Source organism: Rosa rugosa, chromosome 2 (assembly GCF_958449725.1).
Source record: "Rosa rugosa chromosome 2, drRosRugo1.1, whole genome shotgun sequence".
In the NCBI taxonomy this organism is placed as follows: Eukaryota; Viridiplantae; Streptophyta; class Magnoliopsida; order Rosales; family Rosaceae; genus Rosa; species Rosa rugosa.
Genome location: NC_084821.1, coordinates 71,955,611 through 71,978,855, shown reverse-complemented (window position 1 = coordinate 71,978,855; position 23,245 = coordinate 71,955,611). Strand labels below are relative to the sequence as shown.

At 37.9% G+C, this 23,245-nt stretch overlaps 2 protein-coding genes across 2 annotated transcripts; one reads left to right on the top strand and one right to left on the bottom strand.

Annotated features, from left to right (window-relative positions):
- Positions 1-2,408: 2,408 nt before the first annotated feature.
- LOC133733627 (serine/threonine/tyrosine-protein kinase HT1) lies at positions 2,409-5,304 on the bottom strand. Its single transcript, XM_062161273.1, has 3 exons — positions 4,165-5,304; positions 3,597-4,052; positions 2,409-2,998 (listed from the first exon to the last, which is right to left on the bottom strand). The coding sequence occupies exons 1-3, from the start codon at positions 4,579-4,581 to the stop codon at positions 2,750-2,752; spliced, it is 1,122 nt and encodes a 373-aa protein (XP_062017257.1). The 5' UTR covers positions 4,582-5,304; the 3' UTR covers positions 2,409-2,749.
- Positions 5,305-19,963: 14,659 nt separating this feature from the next.
- Positions 19,964-23,050, top strand: LOC133729967 (uncharacterized membrane protein At1g16860). The gene is made up of 4 exons (XM_062157590.1): positions 19,964-20,855; positions 21,288-21,422; positions 21,956-22,167; positions 22,340-23,050. The coding sequence occupies exons 1-4, from the start codon at positions 20,142-20,144 to the stop codon at positions 22,530-22,532; spliced, it is 1,254 nt and encodes a 417-aa protein (XP_062013574.1). The 5' UTR covers positions 19,964-20,141; the 3' UTR covers positions 22,533-23,050.
- Positions 23,051-23,245: the final 195 nt, after the last annotated feature.

The window sequence follows — 23,245 nt, the reverse complement described above, 5'->3', positions numbered from 1 at the left end:
TAGATGTTGCAATACATCATTCTTCTCCACACTTCATTACTTGGATTTTGACTATTGACATGGATTTATTTATGTATATGTTTAACTGTTCAACTAATATTTATTTGGTTATTGTATTTGTTTAATATTTAGATTTTTTTGGACAACAACATTTAGCTTTTCATTATATCAATTTTTTTGAATGAGTAGTTATCATCTTGTAAATCATATTTAGCGAATGGGAAGTTCTATTCATACCTCCTAAAATGGTATTTGGATAACTTTGCCCTTCTAAAAAATGAACAAAATGAAAGATAAAAAAAATTAAATAACTTTGGCTGACAAACTCTCTTCTCTTAAAGGAGTGGAAAATGTTCAAAACTTCTCATTCTCAAAACATATTACATGAAAAAAAAAATGTCCAAAATAGTATAAGTGAAAACTCGATCACTCTTTTAAATATTTTCTTTTCCTAAAAAATGGTTATTTCCTGAATAAAACAAGAGTTACTCCATCTCTACCCTCTGAATTCACAAGCAGGTTAGTAGTAAAGGAGGTAGAAATATAAGAGGGGGGATTAAGATAGACTAAGGGCTAGTTTGGGATTGCTGCGACTTTTTTAAAAAACTGCTGCTGCTGTGTTGTGAGAATAATCAGCTGTGAATTAAAACAGTTTCGTGTTTGGTAAATAATATTTTTAAAAGTGCTGTCAGTACATAAAACAACTGCAGAGTGTGTTTTAATCCACAGCAGCTTCTAAAAGCAACCTCTAGGCTGCTTCTAAAATCTGCTGCCAGTGACCTATAACTTTTAATTAAAGCTGCTTTTTATTTATTTACCAAACACAATAAAATCTAAAATTTTGAACAAAAGCTGATTTTTTTAAAAGCGAAGCAATCCCAAACGGGGTCTAAGAGTCCATCTCCAATGCAAATTTTTTAGCAATCAAAATTCGAAATAGTTCGGTTCATCAAAGTTGAAGGGTATTTAGGTAAATTGATTAGGAGGACTATACTTTATTCTATGAATTTTCTGGAACCCTGCCCCGGTGCCATTGTAGTCTATATAGTTTATACATTATCTATTTCTAATATTTATGATCAAATTTTTGTAAAAATTAAAAAATCAACTTCTTTGGAATGCGCATCAGTTGCTTAATAAACACTTGGTGTTGGGCCAATATTTAATACACAAAAGGGGACAATTGGCTCAACTCTCGGTACCTCCACCACAATATTCCCCGACCACACCTCACCATTGTCCGCTTACACGCACCTACGCATCATCACCGTCCACGTGGCATTCATAAGATTCCGGCCGTCATCTACCGTCTTGATCAATTATCGAGTCAGGTACTAGTCAGTGCAGTAAATCACTTCATATGAATTTTCTACCAGTTGATTTAGTGACATTAGTTTTTCTTATAAATAAGAAGTTGTATGACAAAAAATGTATTTTAAAATCAAATCAACCAAATTACAAATTCATTTTGAAATAATCTTAGAGTTTAGCAGTCGAGAGATAATTGATTCCTGTATTATTATAACACAAACTTACGTATATAATGTGTTTTGTATACGGAAGACCAGGCAATTGACCAAATAGCCAACTCCTTTGTAATGGTAATAGCATGGTTCTCACGCATTTCATCAGCCCAATCCTTTTCCCTATCTCTTTCCTTTGTTTCTTGACCAAGTTTCAAAAGGAAAGGCAAAGTAATCATGAGAAAGATCCTAGTTTCTGAATTTGACATCAACAAACCAAAGCCAATAAGGGTCAAGTCTATCTCTACGAGTGGTCACTAAAATCTTCAGACCAAGACTGTCGAGTGTGGATCACAATATCACTCGAGTGCTTTTCATACAAGTACTTCTTTAAGGCTGGGGCTCACATTATGTATATGATCTATCTGTGATAGCAACTCCAGCTTTTCTCCACTGAATATGAACATGACGTGTTCTACTAAATTCGGCCTCTATAGCCTGTGGCTTCTGGCTTTTGCATATTGTAATCTTCAATAAAAGTTTTTCAGCTCAACCAAAATGCTTTGCTCACATGGAGAACAAAACCCAGTTTCCTGTTTGAGATTATAGTGTATGAGTAGTTTAAATTCGAGACCAAAATAAACTGTTTTCTTTCTCAAGTGTGAGCGGTGTAAGCATCATTTTCATCGATCCGCGGATGTGTTGGACCAGAGAAGAAACTAGAAAACAAGATTTGGGGCTTCATGGTTTGCTGTGAGAATCTAATTACTGATGATCATAACAGAAGTGATGTTACGATTGGAATTTGGGAACAAGATTAGCTCCTTTACATTTGAATTAGAACCCCTATTAGTTTTCGCTTATCAACTTTGACCGAAGGAAGTGAAACAAGAATTGCAGAAGAGCCTAGTCCACTCTGTTACACAGAATTTTGAAGAGAGAAAGAAAGGACAATCATGGATGCATAAACAACATGAGATGTTTGATAGCTACATAAAACATTTACATACGTTCTTCTGATCCCACAGGCTAGAATAATCTCTCTGGATAAATGGACGAATCCAATCTCTTTGCTCATTTGGAATTCTATACTAAACAATATTCATTGATGGAGCTATTCAAAACCAAACAATTAGGATCAGTTAATGGAAACTAAGTACAACAAAGTTTATAATCATCGTAGTGTTACATTAGATAGTTAAAAGAACATCATGTACAAATTATAAAGGGCTTCCTTTATCATGGAAAGTAATAACAATAACAACAATACCTTCCAAGTAATGGTGTCAGGCATGTACAGGTATGGAAGAGCTCAAAGATACACAACCTTTCAAGCGTTCGAGGATGACATTTCGACTTACCAGCCCCGAGTGGTGTGTGAGTGGAAGACCTTCCTTCACACACTCATCATACTTCTCCAAAGCAGACACAATATCGCTAAAATCTGGTCGCTTCGAGGGGTTTGGTGCCCAACAGCGCTTGATGAGGTGTGCTAGTGCCGGTTGACAACTAGCCGGCATTGGAGGCCGTTCATTCTGCCACATAAAAATTTTAGTGTAAGAAAACTTCTCCTGGAGACTCATTTTCGACATATTATAGTTTATAGTTAGGCAAGAGCTTAGCTGTCTACACTCAGAACTCAAAAAGGAAATTGAGGAGGTTATTCTTGACAAGGATTCCTCAGGGAGGAATAAGAAACTCGTAAAGGAACAAGTTCCTTAAACTAAAAAAGGAAGATTAGTTGAATATATTCTTCAAGTACAGGGGAATGGTTGATTGTCATTTGCACTGGAACGTGTTTGGCACAAAAGAATCTTCACTTTGCCAAATTAAGGTCAGAGGAGTAGAGAATCATTCTTTACTTACAATCCGACGGGACATCGGAACATCATCACAACCTAACTTACTGCTCAACTACAATTAACTCAAGCAAAAGTGGGCTCAGCCAGAAAACATACATTTTCACAAGTCACAGAATGCACTTATGTTAAACTTGGATTAAGCTACGTTAACATTTCTGAATGAGAGATTGTAATTGTATAACAAAATAATAAACTAAAGGCCAAAGAAGTATCACATAGACATAATTCAAGTAAGTAATTTGAATAGTAAAGTATGTTTTAGCCATCTCACCTTCTCAGCCACAGCAAATGCAGCCTGCACAGGAGTCATTCCTTGAAAAGGAAGCAAAGCCGTTGTCAGCTCCCACAGCACAATTCCAAAGCTATAAACATCAACTTTCCGAGAACAAGGTTTCTCCTTGATCATCTCCGGTGCCATCCAACGATAAGTCCCCTTGTTTCCTTTCGTGTCCTGGCACTGCGTTTCAAGGCACGATGTGCCAAAATCCGCAACCTTGACCCTCATATCATCATTGAGAAGCAAATTATTTGACTTCAGGTCCCTGTGGATCACTCCTTGAGAATGAAGATACTCCATTCCCCGGGATATGTCAAGCGCTAACCTCAGAATCGTTTCAGTCGAAAGAGAATAAGGCTCCTTCTTGTTGAGATACATCCTCAGTGTTCCTTGTGACATATACTCTGTGATGATACAGTACACAGGTGGCTTTTTACAAGCTGCAATAAACTGGAACAAAAAAAAAAAAGTCCACCAATTTAGACAACATATACTATCAATTGATCTATAAACTTCTCGAATTTTGTTATTTTTCATTGGAGATTTTCACGAAACACTTTACCTGCACTATGTTGGGATGAAATAGCCGCGAAAGCAGAGCAACTTCAGACTTGAATTGCTGCTCAAGTAAGGTTCTGGTCTCCTCCCTCTGGTTTGGAATCCTCACCATTTTCACAGCAACAGCTCTCTGCTTGTAAATCCCACGGTAAATCCGACTGTGTGCTCCAGAAGCAAATTTGTTACCAATGAACAGCTGAGAAAGATCAGCAGTCCACTCCTCCTGGTCCTCCTTGGCCACCTCCCAAGTCTCCACATTTTCCGACTCCAATATCATCGACCATGACTCCAAGCTATCGAATCTCTTCCTCTCCATGCTGTCCATATCTGAATTATACTGGGTTTTCGACGTCGACGGATTTGGCAACGACTTGCCCTTCGACTTTCGGAGACGAAGTGCATGGAAACATGAGGTCGCCATTGGAAAAACCCTTTACAGAAAACTCTGGATTGTATAAAATTTATAGGAAGCTTTCTGGCAAAATAAACAATCAAAAGGAGTAATGATTTTCCTTCTGAATGTGTGAATTGATTTCAGGAAGTGCATGAACTGATTCCGAAACATGGGTCACATGGAAGAGTGGAAAACAGCAATGGGTTTTCATCAAGAACAGAAACAAGGATGTTGAAGCTTCAAAATTTTCAGAGAAGAAACAGAGAGATAAGAGAACCAGGAGACTATTTTCCATTAAAAAGATGAGCTTTCTTATGTGTGTCAAAGCATGAATGAGTGAACTGAAACCTCCTGATTAGAACATAGTGCATGGAGTGAGACATAATTTCCTTTCATATATGGTTTCAAGAAACTGAAGCGAAGGAAGATAGAATGCATGAAAACTCAGAGTTTGCAGATGAAGAGAGAAAAAGGGTTGCAGATTTTCTGATAGGATAAGGAGGATTAGGTCGTTTGGCAGTAGAAAGATGAATTCAGAGGCAGAGATTTCAGGGGTGGCTCGTGATTGCTTGGTTCAAAAGTAGTTTACTTTTATCATTTTCTTCTAGAGAGAGAAAGAGAGAGAGAGAGTTCGATACAGCTACTCTGTTTCTGTTGCAGATTCTTTTTAGCATCACCATGAATTGCTAAGTTTGCCACAGTGGCAGGAAAGGGTTTTGCTTCAGATTAATTGAATAAATGAAGTTGCTGTGTGGTTGGAAACTTTGGGATATATCCCCTTCTTCAACTGTAATTAACTGTAATGCCACTGCTCAAATGGCTTCAAGCCCATTAGACAAGTGGCATATATAGGTGGTGAGCTGAGTGGCAATCCAAAAGTGGCTGATAATGATAATCCAGATCACATTACATGTTCATTGTTCTATTTGATTAAGAGTTCTCTTTCTTTTTCTTTTGTAAAAAGAACTTGCATTATGCCACTATGGTGTTAAATAAGGTAGGCCTCATCATTTAGCCCTTCGGCCCTAAGTCTGCTCGGCCCGTAGGGCCGAAGCCCGACCCGGCCCTTGCATTAGGGCGGGCCGGCCCTACCCTTTTTCAAATAGGATCGGGTAAGCCGGTAAGGGTCATGCAAATGAAACCCGGCCCTACCCTACGGCCTGGCCCTAAAATTTATATTATATTTTTGTTATTTTCTATTACATGTGTATAAAACTATAGAAATATAGAACATTAGAACTTGTATTGAATTATTTCAATATGTCATATTAGAAAATGGGTCTTTTAAGTTGAGTCAGTCCATTTGAGGCCCAAAGGTATGAAGCCCAACTCGGATCCAAATCCAACTCAAGTAGGGCAAACCGCAAAACCTAGACGCTACGAAGTATCGAGATCGAGGTCTTCAGACAAAAGCGAAGACCACATCCGCCTCTCTCAAAACCCTCTCTTCCTTCAGACCTATACTCCTCCGCCGCCGGGCGGCTCCATCTCTCTCAGCCTTTATGGTTCCTTCAGACTTCAAAGTCCAGATCGCATCTCTCTCAGCCTCTCTATTCCTTCAGACTTGTCCAGATCGCCTCTCTCTCAGCGACTAGTCGGATCGAAGATCGAGGAGGAGTAGGCGACGTGAGATGAGGCAGAGGCTGTGATATTAACAGTGGGGAGATTCCGAAGCGAGCTGAGGCAGTTGAGTAGGCGACGTCGACTCACAAGCCACAAGTTGTGGACTTCTTTCCTGGTCTTCGGTATGCATCCACCGCTGACACACAAGGTGAGCACCTCGTTCCCGATTTTTGTTTGTTGGGTTAGAATCTCTCTCTGTCTCTCTCGAAATTTGACAGTTCTTCCTTGATTAATAATTCTCAGAGTGAAAATATATATCGGTGATCTCCTTTGCATCAGTATAAAAATGGTGACGGGTGGTGGTCAACAGCTATCCACTTGGTGAGGTAATCTCTCATCCCCGTTCAGTCATACACTCGGAATGGATGATTGCACTTGAACGTCCTAATTCAAACACCGAAGGGGTCGAGTCAATTGGAGATTAAGGAAAGGTGTGTGACTCTATTTTTTGGACCATATATGTTTTGTTTGTGTTAAAATTGAGGTTTCAATATACTTGTTTGCATTTGTTGCAGAACTGAAATATATGATGTTAAACTGAATGTAAAAGTGAAATATATGTCCAGAAGCAAGCTTTTCCCAGAAATATGTCCAGTTGTATTTATATATGTTGCTGAACTGAAATCCCACATAAATTAATTATATGGTTTTCTTTTGCAGGTTCTTTGTTTGGTTGCCATGAAAGATTACCACTCGTGAATTTTTGAAGACTTGATCATTTTTTGTATCACAGTGTCAAACATTGCTTATGTGCAAACCATGCTTCAATAGTTCAGTTTTTGTATCAAAGATTACCACTTCTTGTGAATTGATGAAGTCATGAAGTCATGATCAGTTTTTGTATCAAAGTGGCAAACATTACTTCATTTTTTGTAGCCTCAGTGGCTTACTGCCTCTGTGCAGTTTCATTTCAAGTATACTACTTGATTAGTAAGAATGTGAGATGTGTGAGATTTGTAGATATTTATAATTAAATCAGGTTCTCAAATCTCAAGTATTCAGTTTCATATATATATATATATGTGTGTGTGTGTGTATCTTTTTTTTTTTTTTTTTTTTTTCAGTTTGAGTTTATGTAGTTAGCAAAATTGTGTTTTGTGTGAGTCAAAATGGGCTAGCCATATCTCTTGATAGCTCTAAATGGTTAGTGGGCAAAATTGTCAATGGATATTTTCTATAGCTCTAAATGGTTAGCGGGCAATGGTCGTTCAATTGATTTTTGGCATGGTAATTGGCTTAATGGTTCAGTTGTTGACAAATTGGGTATTGACCATGAACTTGGCAAGTTATTATGTGCCAAAGTTTCTGATTTCATCAAAGATGGCTCTTGGTATTGCTCTACTAATTTATATGTTGATCTTGCTACACTTTGGTCAGAAATTTCAGCTATTAGACTTCCTTATTCAGACATGGAGGATAGGCTAGTGTGGTTGGATTCTTCTGATGGGAACTTATCTTTACCTATAGCCTATGAGTTGAAGAGGAGTAAACAAGCAATTGTTCCTTGGGATAGATGGGTTTGGCATCAGTGTTTTCGCCCTCGCAACTCTGTTACGTTATGGAAATTTCTTCATGGTAAGCTTTTAACAGATGATCTCTTGCTTCAGCGAGGCTTTTCTTTTGCTTCTATGTGCTCCCTCTGTCATGCATCGGTTGAGACAGCCCACCACCTTTTTTTTGAGTGCTCTTTTTCTATGAAGGTCTGGTCCGCAATTTTATCTTGGTTTAAAGTCACTACTCTTTTCTTGGATATATCCGCTTTCTTCTCTTACCCACTACAGCATGGTTTTGGTACTCAATTACAATTGCTTTGGTGGGGGATGATGGGAGCTGGCTTCTACTCTCTTTGGAATGCTAGAAATTCTATTCGTTTTGATGAGCGTCGCTTAACGGTTGATTATTTGATTCACTCTATCAAGCTGCAAATTCGAGAGGTTGACTCTTGGGGTTTTGGAATTATGCGTAACTCTGTAGATGAGCTTTGTATTTTTAGTGCTCTTGGAATCAGTGGTAGAGCCTCAAGAACACATCAAATTCATGAAGTAAATTGGCTTGCTCCTTGTGCTTTTCAATTAAAGGTTAATACTGATGGTGCTGCTCGTGGGACGCCAGGGCTTGCAGGCTATGGAGGTATTTTTAGTGATCACTTGGGCAATTTTATGGGTTGTTTTGCTGGTTCCATGGGTATTGCTACTGCCCTAGAAGCAGAGCTTCAAGCCATTATTCATGCAGTTACAATAGCATCAGGAAAAGGATGGAATTCTCTCTGGATTGAGTGTGATTCAGCGGTAGCAATTCACTTTCTTGCCACTAATAATTGCTCAGTCCCTTGGCGTCTATCTGTTGATTGGGTCAATTGTTGTACCATTCTCTCCTCTATGCAGATACGTTTTCACATATTTATCGAGAAGGGAATCAAGTGGCTGACTGCTTAGCTAACTATGGGGTGGATCATGAGGGGCATTATTGGTGGGACTCTTGCCCTCCTTGTGCTTCGGCTGCCTTTGTTCACAATCTGCAAGGTTTACCGAATTTCCGTATTCGTTAATTTTGTGGTGCTTGATAGACTTCATGAAAAGGTGGGTTTGGGTTATGGTGATTTCTGCTGCATGGTTGCTGATGAACTATAGGTGTGTTCCATATATGTGGTTGCTGCGTGGTCACATATATTTGCATGGTTACTGCATGTCCTTCTTCTTTCCATCAGTTTGTAACTATTGCTTACTGCTCATTTTGAGTACTTTACTTCATTTTGTTCTTAGAGAGGTTTTGGTTTATGTCCCCCTCTCTCTTCTTGTAATTTCTTTTCTTTTATTAATAACATAAAATAGAGGGATGGGCGGTGGGTTCCCGGTTGCGATTGCCCCCTTTCTTTCGGGATTGTGGGTGGCTGCCAGTCACCCCAAATTGGCTATCGCAGAGGAACTAATATCGCCTAATCCTCTATTTAATTTATAAAAAAAAATAAAAAAAAAATGGGCTAGCCCGGCCCGGCCTTTGCAGAATGGGCCATAAGGGCGGGTAAGGGCTTACGTATTGAAGCCTCGGCCTGGCCCTAAATTTTGTTGACTTAGTCAAAGCCCAGCCCGACCCTACCCTAAGCCCTAAAATTTAGGGTAGGGCTGGCCCTAGCCCGGCTCATGATGAGGCCTAAAATAAGGGTACAAAGGTTAGGCTAATGCCTTTTTTGTTATCACATGATAAGGAGGTCAGATCTGTTACGGGACACGACTATTTCACTAAATAATTTTTCGTTCACTAAAATTTGTTAGCAAATAAATCGAAGGTTATTTAACTTTTTTTTTTTTTTAATGAATTCCTCCAATAGTATTAAAGAATGAAGCAAAAGCTATAATAGTTGAGCCTTAAGACACATGTCCAACCTTAATCCATCCTCCGACTATATTCTAAGTCCAAGGGGAAAGAGTGGATGTGGGGAAGAAAAAGAAGAAAAAGTTCTTTTCTCATTCAAAATTGTAGGACCAACTCACCAAAGAATCAAGATCAAAGAAGGTTTAGCGTATACAGAAGTGAATAATGTTCCTGTACCAAGTTTAGTGTAAACATTACAAATATGATCTGTAATATTGGGTACATAGTCATGTAAAACCATAGTTACATGCTCACAACATATGCACAACAATCATAATAGGATTAAGGCTTACCTTCAGCAATAACAGTCATGGATTCCATCTTATGCAACTGCTAAACACGATCACTGAATATGGTCTTCTGTTACTTACCAACTTGCTTCTCAATGGACAGAACTTATGCAATAGTCGTGGTAGTAATCAGGGACCAATTCATCTGTATATATATGAGACTTAAACCTCAAGAAGCTTCCCATTAAAGCATTCCTTGTCGGTTTAGGTTTCACTATTAGATTCCTAATGTATCACAACTTATAGCCTTTCTTGTCGACTAAGCAATGGATTACTATCCTTAATGAATTGATACACTACTTCATTAAGTCACTAGTATTGATTCACTGTTTGTATCCATGTTAAACTAGGATTGATATTAAGCTAATCATCAATTACTTTATGATGATATGTGTTATGTCCATATTTGATCTTACAATCTCCCCCTTGGACTCACACATATCATGCTCGATGATTTGCACCAGAGAACATCAAAACCTACTTAACTTACTGAAGTGCGCGCCAGATAACAAACTCAAATCGAAAATCCATTCCAACATGGTCAGATCACAGTTACTTATGTAGAGCAAGAAACAGTATACATTTTAACAAAAATGCAGAGTTTCAAAACCACTAACACAAGCTTCTGCAATCTACATATGTTCAACCAGAAGTGATACAATATATGTTAATGTGTATCAACAAGTAAACATATATTAGGTCCTACTTTATGTTTCTAAAACCAGAAACTCAAGCAAATTTACTGAACACTGATGGCTTAAAAAATATTGCTTGAACCTTAACATCATGCTTCACATGATTTAAGTCATCTGATAGCAAGTATGATATTCAAAACAAGATGATAATTTCCAAAATAAAACAATAAAGCTGCAGCAAAATCATAACTGGAAATACCTCAAAAGTTTATTGATAATAATAAAATCTGTCATTACAAACAAGTTGTGATAAATAAAGTCAAAAGACCACAACTGAAAATACAAGAACTCAAAAAACCTTAGAAATTTAAATTGCTCCAACTGGACTAACTCTCTACTGAACCTAAGCATCTAAATTAGCTAAAACTCCAATGCTTGCTGTATGCTTCTGGAATGCTGCTACTGACATTGCCTTGGTGAAAGGATCTGCTAGCTGTGAATTTGTGTCAATACTCAAAACAGCTATTTCACCATGCTTTACCCTTTCTCTAACACTGTAATACTTTAAATCAATGTGTTTGGAATTATTTGATCTTTTACTGTTCTTGCTAAAGAAAACTGCAGCTTCATTATCGCAATAAATCACAAGTGTGTCTGCCACAATGTGACTTAACACTTTGGTCTGCATCAAGAAATTCCTGATCCAAAGTCCTTCACACACAGTTTCATATACTGCAATAAATTCAGCTTGCATGGTGGAGGTTGAAACTAGAGTTTGCTTCATGGTTTTCCAAGCAACTGCACCTCCTGCTAGCATGTACACGTATCCACAAGTTGACTTCTTGGAGTCTGGATAATTCCCTGCGAAATCAGAATCTGAAAATCCAACGAGGTTCAGATCCTCCACTTGCCTATAAACTAGCATGTGACTTTTAGTTTTCTGCAGGTATCTCAACACTTTCTTCCCAGCTACCCAATGTTCATGGCTTGGATTAGACTGAAATCTTGATAAAATCCCTACTGCAAAAGACAAGTCTGGCCTAGTGCAGACTTGTGCATACATGAGACTTCCTACAAGTCTAGCATAAGGCTTTGACTCCATATTTTCTTTCACAACATCACTTTTGGAACTTTGCTTCTTGGTTAGTTTATCTCCTTTGGACATGGGGACTTCTCCAGTTGCACACTTCTCCATACCAAATCTCTTCAAAACTTTGGTAATATAATTCAGTGACATGACCAGTGACAGGTACTTGACCAGTTACTTGGTCAGTGACATGACTAGTTACAGGTACTCGACCAGTGACTTGGTCAGATACTTGACCAGTTACATGGTCAGTGACTTGTCCAGTGACAGTTACTCGGTCAGTGACATGGTCAGTTGCTTGACTAGTTATAGGTACGTGATCAGTTACTTGGTCAGTTACTCGACCAGTGACTTGATCAGTTACTTCTTGTTCTAAAGGCAATGCTACGCTTATATTCTCATCCGACACAATTTCCTCAAAATCTGAGGATAAATCCTCAAGGTTTGTATTGTGAACTTTTTCACTTAGAAACTTTACTTGATGTGTTTCAAAAATTCTAGGTGAATGATAAGCAGAATATAATTTATAGCCTTTAGATTTATCTGGATAACCTATAAAATAGCAACTAACTGTCTTAGGATCAAGTTTATTCAAGCTTGGATTATAAATCCTAGCTTCTGCATGGCATCCCCAAACATGGCAGTGATGAAGACTAGGTTTCCTGCCACACCAAAGCTCAAAAGCAGTATTTTCTATGGCTTTGCTAGGTGTTCTGTTGCAAATATAATTTGCAGTTTTTAAAGCCTCACCCCACAGAAATTTAGGCAAACCTGTTGTACACATCATGCATCGAACCATGTTCAAAAGAGTCCTATTCTTTCTCTCTGCAACACCATTCTGTTGTGGGTTATAGGGTGTTGTATATTGAGCTTTAATTCCATTGTCTTGTAAAAACAAGGCAAATGGACCCTTTTGTTGGCCGGATTCAGTGTACTTGCCATAGAACTCACCTCCTCTATCTGATCTTACTGTTTTGATTTTCTTTTCTAGTTGATTTTCTACTTCAGACTTAAAGATTTGAAAGGCTTTCAATGCTTGTGCCTTTTCTGAAAGTAGATAAATATAACTGTATCTAGAAAAGTCATCAATGAATGTGATAAAATACACATTTCCACAGATAGTTTGATGCCTAAATGGTCCACATATATCAGTGTGTATGAGTTCTAATAAATTTTGGCTTCTATATGCAGTCTTCTTTCTAGTATTAGTTATTTTTCCCTTAAAGCATTCAACACAGTCTGTTAGATCAGAAAAATCAAGTTCATTTAGGATGTTGTTTTTCACCAAAATTTTCAGTCTCTCTTTTGAAACATGGCCGAGTCTTCTATGCCATAAAAATGCAGACTTTTCATTTAGTTTGGTTCTTTTAACACCTGTTAAAGTGCTAGTACTGTTAGTGTTATTTTCAACAAGTAAAATTTCTTGTTGAGCCATTGAACAATTTAACTGTAAATAATCATTCATAATAACACCAGAACCAATTTGAACAGAATTTTTTAGAAATAAGAATTCCATTACTATCCATAACAAGTCTACAACCAGATTTTACTAAAAGAGAAAACTGAAACCAAATTCATTCTCATGGAAGGTACATAAAAAACATTGTCCAGAACTAATAATTTTCCTAATCCTAAATCGAGCTTTAAGGTTCCAATAGCCTTGACTGCTACTCTCATGCCATTTCCTACACACAGGTTCACTTCATCACTTTTTGAGATTCTCCTCCTTATGAATCCCTGCAAAGAATTAGTAATATGAATAGGTGAGCCTGAATCTATCCACCAAGACTGTGGTTCAACATTTATAAGATTAATTTCTAAGGAAAAAACTGTATTAGAAAAAATCTTACCCTTTTTGGCTAACCAGTTCTTATAGCCAGTGCAGTCCTTTTTCATGTGTCCTACTCTTTTGCAAAAGTAGCACTTGAACCTGAATGGCCTGTTTTCCTTGGCCACTACAGCTGTTGAACTCTTAGTTATGGCTTTGGTAGGCTTGAGCTTATTCTGGGGCTTTTTCCTTTTAGGCTTCTCAATGAGGTTAATGGTTGTAGCAGGTTCCTTTTCTTCCTTGATCCTAGATTCCTCATCCACACAGATGGATATAAGTTCATCTAGAGTCCAGTTTCCCTTTTGAGAGTTGTAACTGGTCCTAAGATGACTAAAACTGTTAGGCAAGGAATGTAGTGCATAATGCACTACTTGCTCATCCCTAACCCCCATTAAGAGTTCCCTGAGTCTGCCATTTATATTGATCATCTTCATAATATGTTCTCTAACTCCCCCTGAACCCATGTACTTCAAATCATGAAACTCCTTGGTTAGCCTAGCTGCTTCTGCTTTTTTACTTTCTTTAAACTTAGCACCTATGAGTTCCAGAAAATCTGATGCTAGCTCAGGCTCTTCTATACTTCCCCTGACAGTCTTAGACATAGATGTTCTGATGAGGTTCTTAGCCATTCTATTGGATCTATGCCACTTCTTGTAAAGGTCAGTATCTTTCTTGGTGCTCTTTTCATTTAACTCTTCAGGCTTATCCTCAGTAAAGCAGTAGTCTATGTTCTCATGCATTCCCATATAATTTTCCACAGAGTCTAGCCAAGCTCTATAGTTGGTTCCAGTTAACATCAAGACACTGTTCAAGTTCATGTAAGAGTTACCTAAGGAGCAAAACAAAAGTTCGAGTGAGTTCTCAGTTTGTAAAGAAAATATGTTTAAGTTTTCTGTGTTTTATTTAGCTTTAAGTAACCAAAACAAGAACATACAGAAAACCTAAACAACCATACTTGCATTCATGTCAGTCCATAACAAAAACAATATTAAGCATCACTTTTGAGCAGAAACTTAATATCCTGGAGTTCTTTATCAATATGCCATGTTCAATGAAAACAAGTTATCCAAAGAAATTTATCCACATCTTTAGACAGAAGAAAAATTTCTAAGTATCCGAATTTATTTTCATCAAGCATGCATACTGCTGTTTTGTATTCTAAAACCACACTTGACCACTTCTTTGGAAGATAAAATTGAAGCGTAGTTTTAAAACACAAAACACAATTTCAGTTTTGTTACTCGATCAGGTACAGTTACTTGGTCAGTTACTTGACCAGTTACACGTACCTGATCAATGTTTTCTGCCAACATCAATGAAGGATGCTTTGTGCATCATAATCACTTATGCCAACAGAAAACCACAAAACATATGAGCTCTTTTACTTTACATTCTATCCAGATTCATCCTTGTAAGAAAGTTAAGCTCTTGTATCTGTCAATTTTAATAACGTGTAAACAAAATCTGGGAGATTTTTGTTCTTCATACAAGTTCACACAATCACAGATACAATACCACATCATCAATCAATTCAACATGCATATTCAAGCATAACCAAATTGGTTCGATTCCAAGAAACCACAGAACAATCAAGAAATTGTAAATTTCATCCGGTCACCATCTACTCTAGCCTAACGCACGCCGGGAATGCTACTAGGGTTCTTGGGCACAATCAAAACTTTAATTATCATGCTATGAATCGAAAACAATTTTCACAGAAAAACCTGTTTTTGCTTTTTCCCCAATTTGCTGCTAAAAAAAAAATCATAGCGGAAGCGTGAATTTTATAATTAACCAGATGCAACAGTCGACTTAAGTAACTTACCTTGATCAGGTACCTGACCAGTTACTTGGTCAGTTACCTGGTCAGTTACTTACTTGGTCAGGTACCTGATCAGTTACATGACCAGTGACTTGGTCAGTAACCTGATCAGTTACTTGACCCGTAAAGCAAAAACCCTTAAAAAAATTTATGTTTGTTTTGCAAAACCCTAAAACGATTTTTCATATTTGTGAGCCTATGCTCTGATACCAATTGTAAAACCATAGTTACATGCTCACAACATATGCACAACAATCATAATAGGATTAAGGCTTACCTTCAGCAATAACAGTCATGGATTCCATCTTATGCAACTGCTAAACACGATCACTGAATATGGTCTTCTGTTACTTACCAACTTGCTTCTCAATGGACAGAACTTATGCAATAGTCGTGGTAGTAATCAGGGACCAATTCATCTGTATATATATGAGACTTAAACCTCAAGAAGCTTCCCATTAAAGCATTCCTTGTCGGTTTAGGTTTCACTATTAGATTCCTAATGTATCACAACTTATAGCCTTTCTTGTCGACTAAGCAATGGATTACTATCCTTAATGAATTGATACACTACTTCATTAAGTCACTAGTATTGATTCACTGTTTGTATCCATGTTAAACTAGGATTGATATTAAGCTAATCATCAATTACTTTATGATGATATGTGTTATGTCCATATTTGATCTTACAAGTCATACATGATACATCGTGGACATTGATGTACGAATGACAATTGCCTACTTCCAAACTATCATCGCAAGATTATCTGATTTTGATTCTAAGAAGTATTAGTGAAGGCAATTGTTTTCTAATCTGTGTCTATTCAATGAAGTATTCAACAACTCTAAATGTTGAAGCAAATTCTTTGACGAGTTTACTTTAAAAAATTCCAAAAAAAAAAAAAAAAGGAAAAATAAAAACGTTAAACATGACCTCACTGGCAAAGTCATAAGAGATAAACTTCTCGTATCCACTATTTGGTATAGTTTAAGAAATAGTATTCAGTGCATCAATGTCCTTATGCACTAACAGAAATGAACGACTATATAACATCAAGTACATTATTTTATTATTAAAAAAATGTCTATAAATATCAACGACTTAGATTTACTGGAATTGCTTATTCACTTGCACCGTTGGTGCATCGAAATTTTTTTCATAATTTAAAATTATGCATTTTATTGAAGTAATTATAATCAGAGGATGTTGAGATCTACAAAATTGCATTGACCACACCCCTCAATGGTCCAATTTGGCTTCCATTGGTTCACGTCTCTCCGTATACTAGTATACTTCGTAATCACTTGGGTTTTCTAAGACATGATTAGATATAGATACCCAAGTAAAGTTTGTAGCTAAAAAGAGCTTTCCCATAAAATGGTCTCCTACTTTGCATCTCTGTGTTGTCAATTTCGAAACCGTTCACTACACCTTGAGAAAAGTTTCGAGAGGATTGATGTGTCCTCGTGAATGTAGGTGATAATTCATGCAATGCCCTCATAGACATTACTGCATTAATAGGATCTTCTACAAGAAAATAATTTAACAACCCTTCTATGGTTTTAACAACCCTTCTAAATATGGTCTTCTTCATATGTCATATTCGAATTAAAGTAAATATCATCGATGAATAAAGTGATAACAGTAAGAAATGAAAAACTCGTCGCGAAATAATGGGAGTTGTATTAGAGCTAGTATGTTGCAACCTGAATATTCAAGTTAAACAAACTAGTTAAAAGACCATAGTAGAAGATGATATATAGGGCAATGAAATCAGATCATCCCAAGTTGAGAAAATGAGAGGTACCTATGAACGTCAAATACAAAAATTTCATGCATAGGGAAATGAAATCAGATCACCTCAAGTTGAACCAAATCCTTTGAAACTTTGGGCTAAGCCCAAATATTCAAATGGGCTTTAAATATGAGTCATGAAATTAGATTAGGACTTGCCTAATTTGACCCAAAACCAACTATTTTTGTCATAAACAAACATGAAATTTGGCTCTTTCCAAATTGAGGTCCATCCTAGGACCCAATATTAAGGAAAAGAAGAAAATCAACTTCATAAGAGTGACTGATTTGATATAATACTGTCCATCCCCAATCATATCATATGCTCCATATTATTTGAACAGGATCTTAATTTTGAAGAAGATGACGTTTTACTTGCTAAAACAACCTCATTATGGTACTCTCTCTTGTTGCACCGACAATCCCATTTCCCATAATTAGCTAAGAAAGTTCCCAATTTGCTATATTTAATCATGCTTAACAATACGTGAGATAATTAAACCTCAAAAAAGATCCTAGTTTGTGATAGTTTATTAACCAAACCCCCTTCATAACTTTCATTTAATAATTCATATTGATACCTAATGCATGCATGACCTCACGCCTAAGGTTTCTAGTATAAATTAGTGTATATATCACCTACTAATCTGCTATATATAGTTTTATTGAACAACTAATCATAAAGATAATACTAGAAGTTGATCGTCATGATCCATGATTATTAGTTAGAGCATTAACTTCAAATTGGTCAAGAAAGATATGCCAATTAGATTTTATATATCGTTCTGGTATTGTTTATCTAACAGAATTATATAAAAAAGTGAAGTCCAAACTTGATCCCTAAACTAAAAACTTAGATTGATAATAGAACCGGTCAAATTTGGTTCGATTATTAAAAGAAAAAAAAATGATAAAAATCTTGTTATACATTTTGGTTTATATATGAAGTTATGTAAAAGTTAGTTTAAGAACCTTTTCTTTTAAAGAAGTTTTAAGCAGATTCTTTTTATATTGTTTGATCGGCTTTAACATAAAAGAATACTATGCAAAACATCGTCAATTTGATGATACAGATAAGTTTGAACCTACATAGAGCTAAAAGCCTAAAAAGCAAGCTCTCAATTTCAATCTTCAAAGAAGAATAAAGAACTAAAAGGGGAGATGCAAAGCTACTACAGAAGCTAACGCAATTTCATAAAATGCAGCCAAAAAAACGTAATTTCCAAATAAAGATGCAAACAAAGAAATCCCTTGCAAAAGGAAAAGTGGACAAGCTTTACCACCATAGCAAACTATCCAATGCTACGTCTGGGCCTGGCCCACTGCTATATCGTGACGGAACTAGCCTTCAAAATTTGGTAAATTTAGTTTTGGAGAAATAAAATTAGCTGCCAAGTTTACCACCATTCAATTCACCACCAACAAAATACTCACATTCACTCACGAATCAATCACCTAAACTATAACCGTTTCATTTATGTAATGTTAGTTTTACGACTATATAATATTTTTTGGGCAAAGAATTGTGACATATGATATTGTCCGATTCATTAATTTTCATAATTTAATTTATAAGTACGTGTCGTTTGAGTGACATTCTTGACACTTAAAACTGTCTCATAATCTGAAGTGAACGATTGTATTCAAAAATTATTCGGACTTAATGATTACAATAAAGTTTTTGCGAAGCTCACAGTATAAGACATCTGTTCGTTTTCTTCTCCATCTCCATCTCCGTCTCCGTTTACAACTTTTGGAGACGGAGGCGCATCAATGCAATTTCCGACATTGCCCTTTCAACATCTTTGCTCCTAAAAGTCAGACTCAAGAACCACAAGTTGTGACAGCGACGCCCCTTCTGGGAGGAAAACCACTGTTAACTCCCTCTGTGTTGCGCAAGGAAAAGAGCACCAATTGGTTGGTGGCCTTCATCACCGTCCATCACAATCTGATCCAACGACGGCCGGGTCCCTTTCCGGTACGGACAGTGGGGGCCCATCAGTCGGCGTCCCGGTTTACCGGTTACATAGTTTTGGAAGTATTAACAGTCCGTGCCACCGACTGCATTAGAGAGAGGGTTTTGAATTTTGATCTTGTTCCATAGTTAGAATTAGGCACTGGATTTCATATTAGGAAAATGTATCAATCTTTTAAGATTTTCTGCCAAAGCATATCTAGGCTGGGAGACCCCATGACAATTTTCATTTCCTTCTCTCTCTCTGGCCAATTGAATTTAGTGGGTCTAGCTCTAACTCCATGAACATTGACTGTGACAGATCATACCCAGATCATTTGCAGATTGGAGAGTAATTGCCCCATTGGATTGTTTGTTTCTGGATTTTGACTCTCGTGGCAAGAGCAAAAATTTTACTCCATAAAAAAAAATGAGGTGGAGAAATTTTGATAACAATTGTTTCCTAACTCAGTAGGAAATTTTTATTCGGATTGTCTTACTAATACTAATAGGCTTGTCCGATTGATCAATCAATAATAAACAGTAAAATATTATATCAAGCTATAAATAGCTGTTGGACTTTCTGATTCGTCTGACAAGAGAAGTCAAGTCTGATTAGCCTAATCCACCATCTAGAAATGGAGACTATAAGAAAGCAACCGGATCGATATTTTTTTTCATGTTCATCAACACCAACACCCAATGTAGATCTTTTCATGTGAAATAAATACATGAAATAATTGGACGCTCACACAATTTTCTTTGTTTTTTGCAGAGACGCTTAGTCCGATCGCCGCCGCGGGCGGTGTGGTAGTGGTGGGTTTGTGGACGGTTAGAGCTGGCGGGTAAAAAGGTAAAATTAAAGACTAGTAAGTATAGTGAGAGTGGGACGTGGACATAATGACACATTAAAGCTATCAAACTTAATCAGGTGATTAACATGGGCTGTAGTGCTGTACCGTTATTTGAAGACAGCGGGGGTACCCACGTCATTATCACAAAGCCTCAGCCCCATTTCCGTCATTTGAGTTCAGCACCTTCCTCTCCCCACACTCCCTCTCTCTCTCTCCTTCACAGCTCTCCACCATCACCATTCACTTCACACAAACTCTCCCACTATCTCTCTCTCTCTTCTTCTTCTTCTTCTCTGCTAACACTGCACTATACTACTGCGACCTGTAATGGGTTCTCGAATCCCATCTCACCAGCTCAGCAACGGGCTGGTGGTGTCGGGTCCACCCGAGCAGTTCAAGGAGCGGCCGACAATGGGCTCACGCGCCATGCCTTACACCGGCGGTGACGTCAAGAAATCCGGGGAGCTCGGGAAAATGTTCGACATCCAAATCGGGGACCACCCACCTCCGTTGAAGCCCTCCCGTCATTCCTCTTCCTCGCAGCACAACAGCGGATCGGTCCGATCAGGACCCAATTCGGGTCAGATATCCAAGAAATCGTCCGGGCCCATGACGCCGCAGCTTCAGCCTACTGGGCTCATCACCTCCGGCCAATTGGGCTCGGGCCCGCTCCCCAGCGGGCCCAGGAGGTCGTCGGGACAGCTGGAGCAGACGGCGTCCATGAACAACAAGAAGGTGGTGTACGGGTCGGCGGTGACGGCGCTGAGCGATGACGTCAAGGTGAATTTTCGGGTTTCGAAGGCGGTGGTGTGGGTGTTCATGGTGGTGGTGGCGATGGGTTTGCTGGTGGGAGGGTTTCTGATGGTGGCGGTGAAGAAGTGGGTGATATTGGTGGCGGTGGCGCTGGTTTTGGTGCCGGTGGGGGTGGTGATTGTCTGGAATTACGTGTGGGGGAAGCGAGGGTTGCTAGGTTTTGTGAGGAGTTACCCTGATGCTGAGCTCAGAGGAGCCATAGATGGGCAGTTCGTCAAGGTTACTGGGGTAATTTCACTCCCATCACTCTCAGTTGCTGTTGTTATTTTATTTTGCAAGATTTTGAGCTTGCTGATGCATATATATATATGCTTGCTGAAAAGTGATTAAAAATTTTGTTTGGGAGCTCAGTGGTCAATTTTTAATTTTGACGATATTCTTATGTATATTAATATAGAGGGGTTTGATTATTGTTGGCACTTGTGTAAGGGAATCTGGGTTTGAGACTTTGAGCAGCTTTGATTATAAAAATTTATCATGATAAATGCGATTAGCTGGACCTTGAATTTCATTTGGAGCATAGTTGTACATTAGTTTCTGATTGGAGCAATTTATTATAATTAGAGTATGGTTATTTCGTTGCCTTTATGTTAAGCATTTAGTCCTCTTCTGTGGTTGTTTTCATCTCTACTAATGAGTTGTGGATATCTATTTATGTAGGTTGTTACCTGTGGCAGCATTCCTTTGGAATCATCCTACCAAAGGGTACCTAGGTGTGTATATGTTTCCACAGAATTATGTGAAACTCAAGGATGCGGTAGCAAGTCCACAAATAAAAAATCTAATCATTCAGAGGTTAGTTGTCAGACTCTTTGTGCTTATATGCTCCGCGTATATTGAGTTTCAAAGTTTGCTTAATGATGACTTATGATAAAGATTTGAAAAGGTACTGTACTCAATCAGACATGTCTTTTTCTTAGAAAAATAAATCAGACGTCTTTATGTTTGAAAGCCTGAGGAATGCTTATTGTGCGCCTTGCGAAGTAGACACAATAACTATATGCATGCATAGACATGTCTATTTAGTATATTAAGTTGAGCTTTAGGCATGCGGTATTTTGAACCAGATTAAATCAGGTTATGACCTTATAAAACACATGAATATGGTCAGGTATAGCTTGCACCTACATATTCATCCGTCATTTTGCTACCTTAGTCAGTGTGCAAATCATTTGAAATTCTTGCATAAACTATTATCAAGGGGATAATACGTTTTCCACATACATTTCTAATGTCTTCTATTTACCTTTAATCAGGTTCATTTGTTCAGAGAAAGCATCATCTATTCTCTGATATGAGAAAGTAATTTATGTTGTCCTTTTGAACAGAAATATGTGGCTGATTTCTACATATCGGACTTCCAATCTGGGCTAAGAGCATTAGTGAAGGCGGGATATGGGGCCAAGGTTGCGCCATTTGTTAAACCAGCCACTATCGTGGATGTGACTAAAGAAAACAGAGACCTATCTCCTAGTTTTTTACGCTGGCTCGCTGAGCGCAACCTCTCTAGTGATGACCGTATAATGCGCCTTAAAGAAGGGTATACCACTTTTCTGTTTCCGCTTTCCACCCTGTCAACCTTTTGCATGGTTAGAGACTCCTAATAGTGTTCTAACTTGTAAAGTGAACTGGAACTTGCATGCTTTGTGATGTACTATTTTTCCAATTTATTATAGGCTTTTGAGATATGTTTCTTCTGTAATCTTTATCAGGTATATTAAAGAAGGAAGTACTGTAAGTGTGATGGGGGTTGTCCGACGCCATGACAATGTTGTCATGATTGTTCCTCCAGTGCAGCCTGTCTCGACAGGCTTTCAATGGTTACGCTGCCTTCTCCCAACGTATGTTGAAGGTCTCGTTCTGACATGTGATGATACTCAGGATGCTGATGTGGTTCCTGTGTAGATACAGTTCCATCATAGTTTTGTTTGGAAGTGGATTTTGCAAGTAAAATTTGAAGGGTGTACTGTGGGAAAAGCACGTACCACCACAAGCGCTGAGGTACATATGTAATTTTCGCCTAAAGTTGCAGGGCAGAAAGACTGAGGATCACGTACTAATCAAGGTTAGCACACTCACGACACTCGGGGATCAGTATGCTGTAAATTGTGAAGCTGGTAATGCTATGCTTAATGGCGAAGTGATCTATATCTACTACTACCCTCAAAAGAAGTTCCCACGCCCTAGATGATGTAATGTACATAAGTCATACTCTTAGCGTGCCCAAAGGGGTTCGGAAACAGTTTGTTTCTTCTGATGCTCAAATTTAGCACAAAAAGTAGAGTGAAGTTTCTGTGGTTTTCTTTTTCATTTTAAGTATCTGGAATCTTATTGGGTAATCTGTATTGTTTGTAGCCATGTGATTAATGTTAATATTATTGTAAGCAATAAGCATGGCATGTATCCTACTGCTTCCTGTCTAATCTTGTATAATTTGTATGTGCCAACAAATGCCAGAAGTATATATATTTTCAGTGGCCAAAATAAGCTCTTACCAGACTTATATTGAACCAACATGATTTCAATTATTGAGTGGGGAACCCTTCAAATCTTCAATTCCTCCCCTTTCTTTTCAAAAGATTTAAACTAAAATGGGCCGACAGCGCAACATGTTAAGA

What these genes read in the sequence shown, in the direction of transcription:
- LOC133733627 (XM_062161273.1), bottom strand. Translation starts at nt 4,581, where the DNA reads ATGGCGACCTCATGTTTCCATGCACTTCGTCTCCGAAAGTCGAAGGGC. An exon ending in TTCATCCCAACATAGTGCAG is followed by an intron (nt 4,053 to 4,164) that starts GTAAAGTGTTTC and finishes TTTTTGTTCCAG; the next exon opens with TTTATTGCAGCTTGTAAAAA. An exon ending in CATTTGCTGTGGCTGAGAAG is followed by an intron (nt 2,999 to 3,596) that starts GTGAGATGGCTA and finishes TTTATGTGGCAG; the next exon opens with AATGAACGGCCTCCAATGCC.
- LOC133729967 (XM_062157590.1), top strand. Translation starts at nt 20,142, where the DNA reads ATGGGTTCTCGAATCCCATCTCACCAGCTCAGCAACGGGCTGGTGGTG. An exon ending in AGTTCGTCAAGGTTACTGGG is followed by an intron (nt 20,856 to 21,287) that starts GTAATTTCACTC and finishes CTATTTATGTAG; the next exon opens with GTTGTTACCTGTGGCAGCAT. An exon ending in AAAAATCTAATCATTCAGAG is followed by an intron (nt 21,423 to 21,955) that starts GTTAGTTGTCAG and finishes CCTTTTGAACAG; the next exon opens with AAATATGTGGCTGATTTCTA.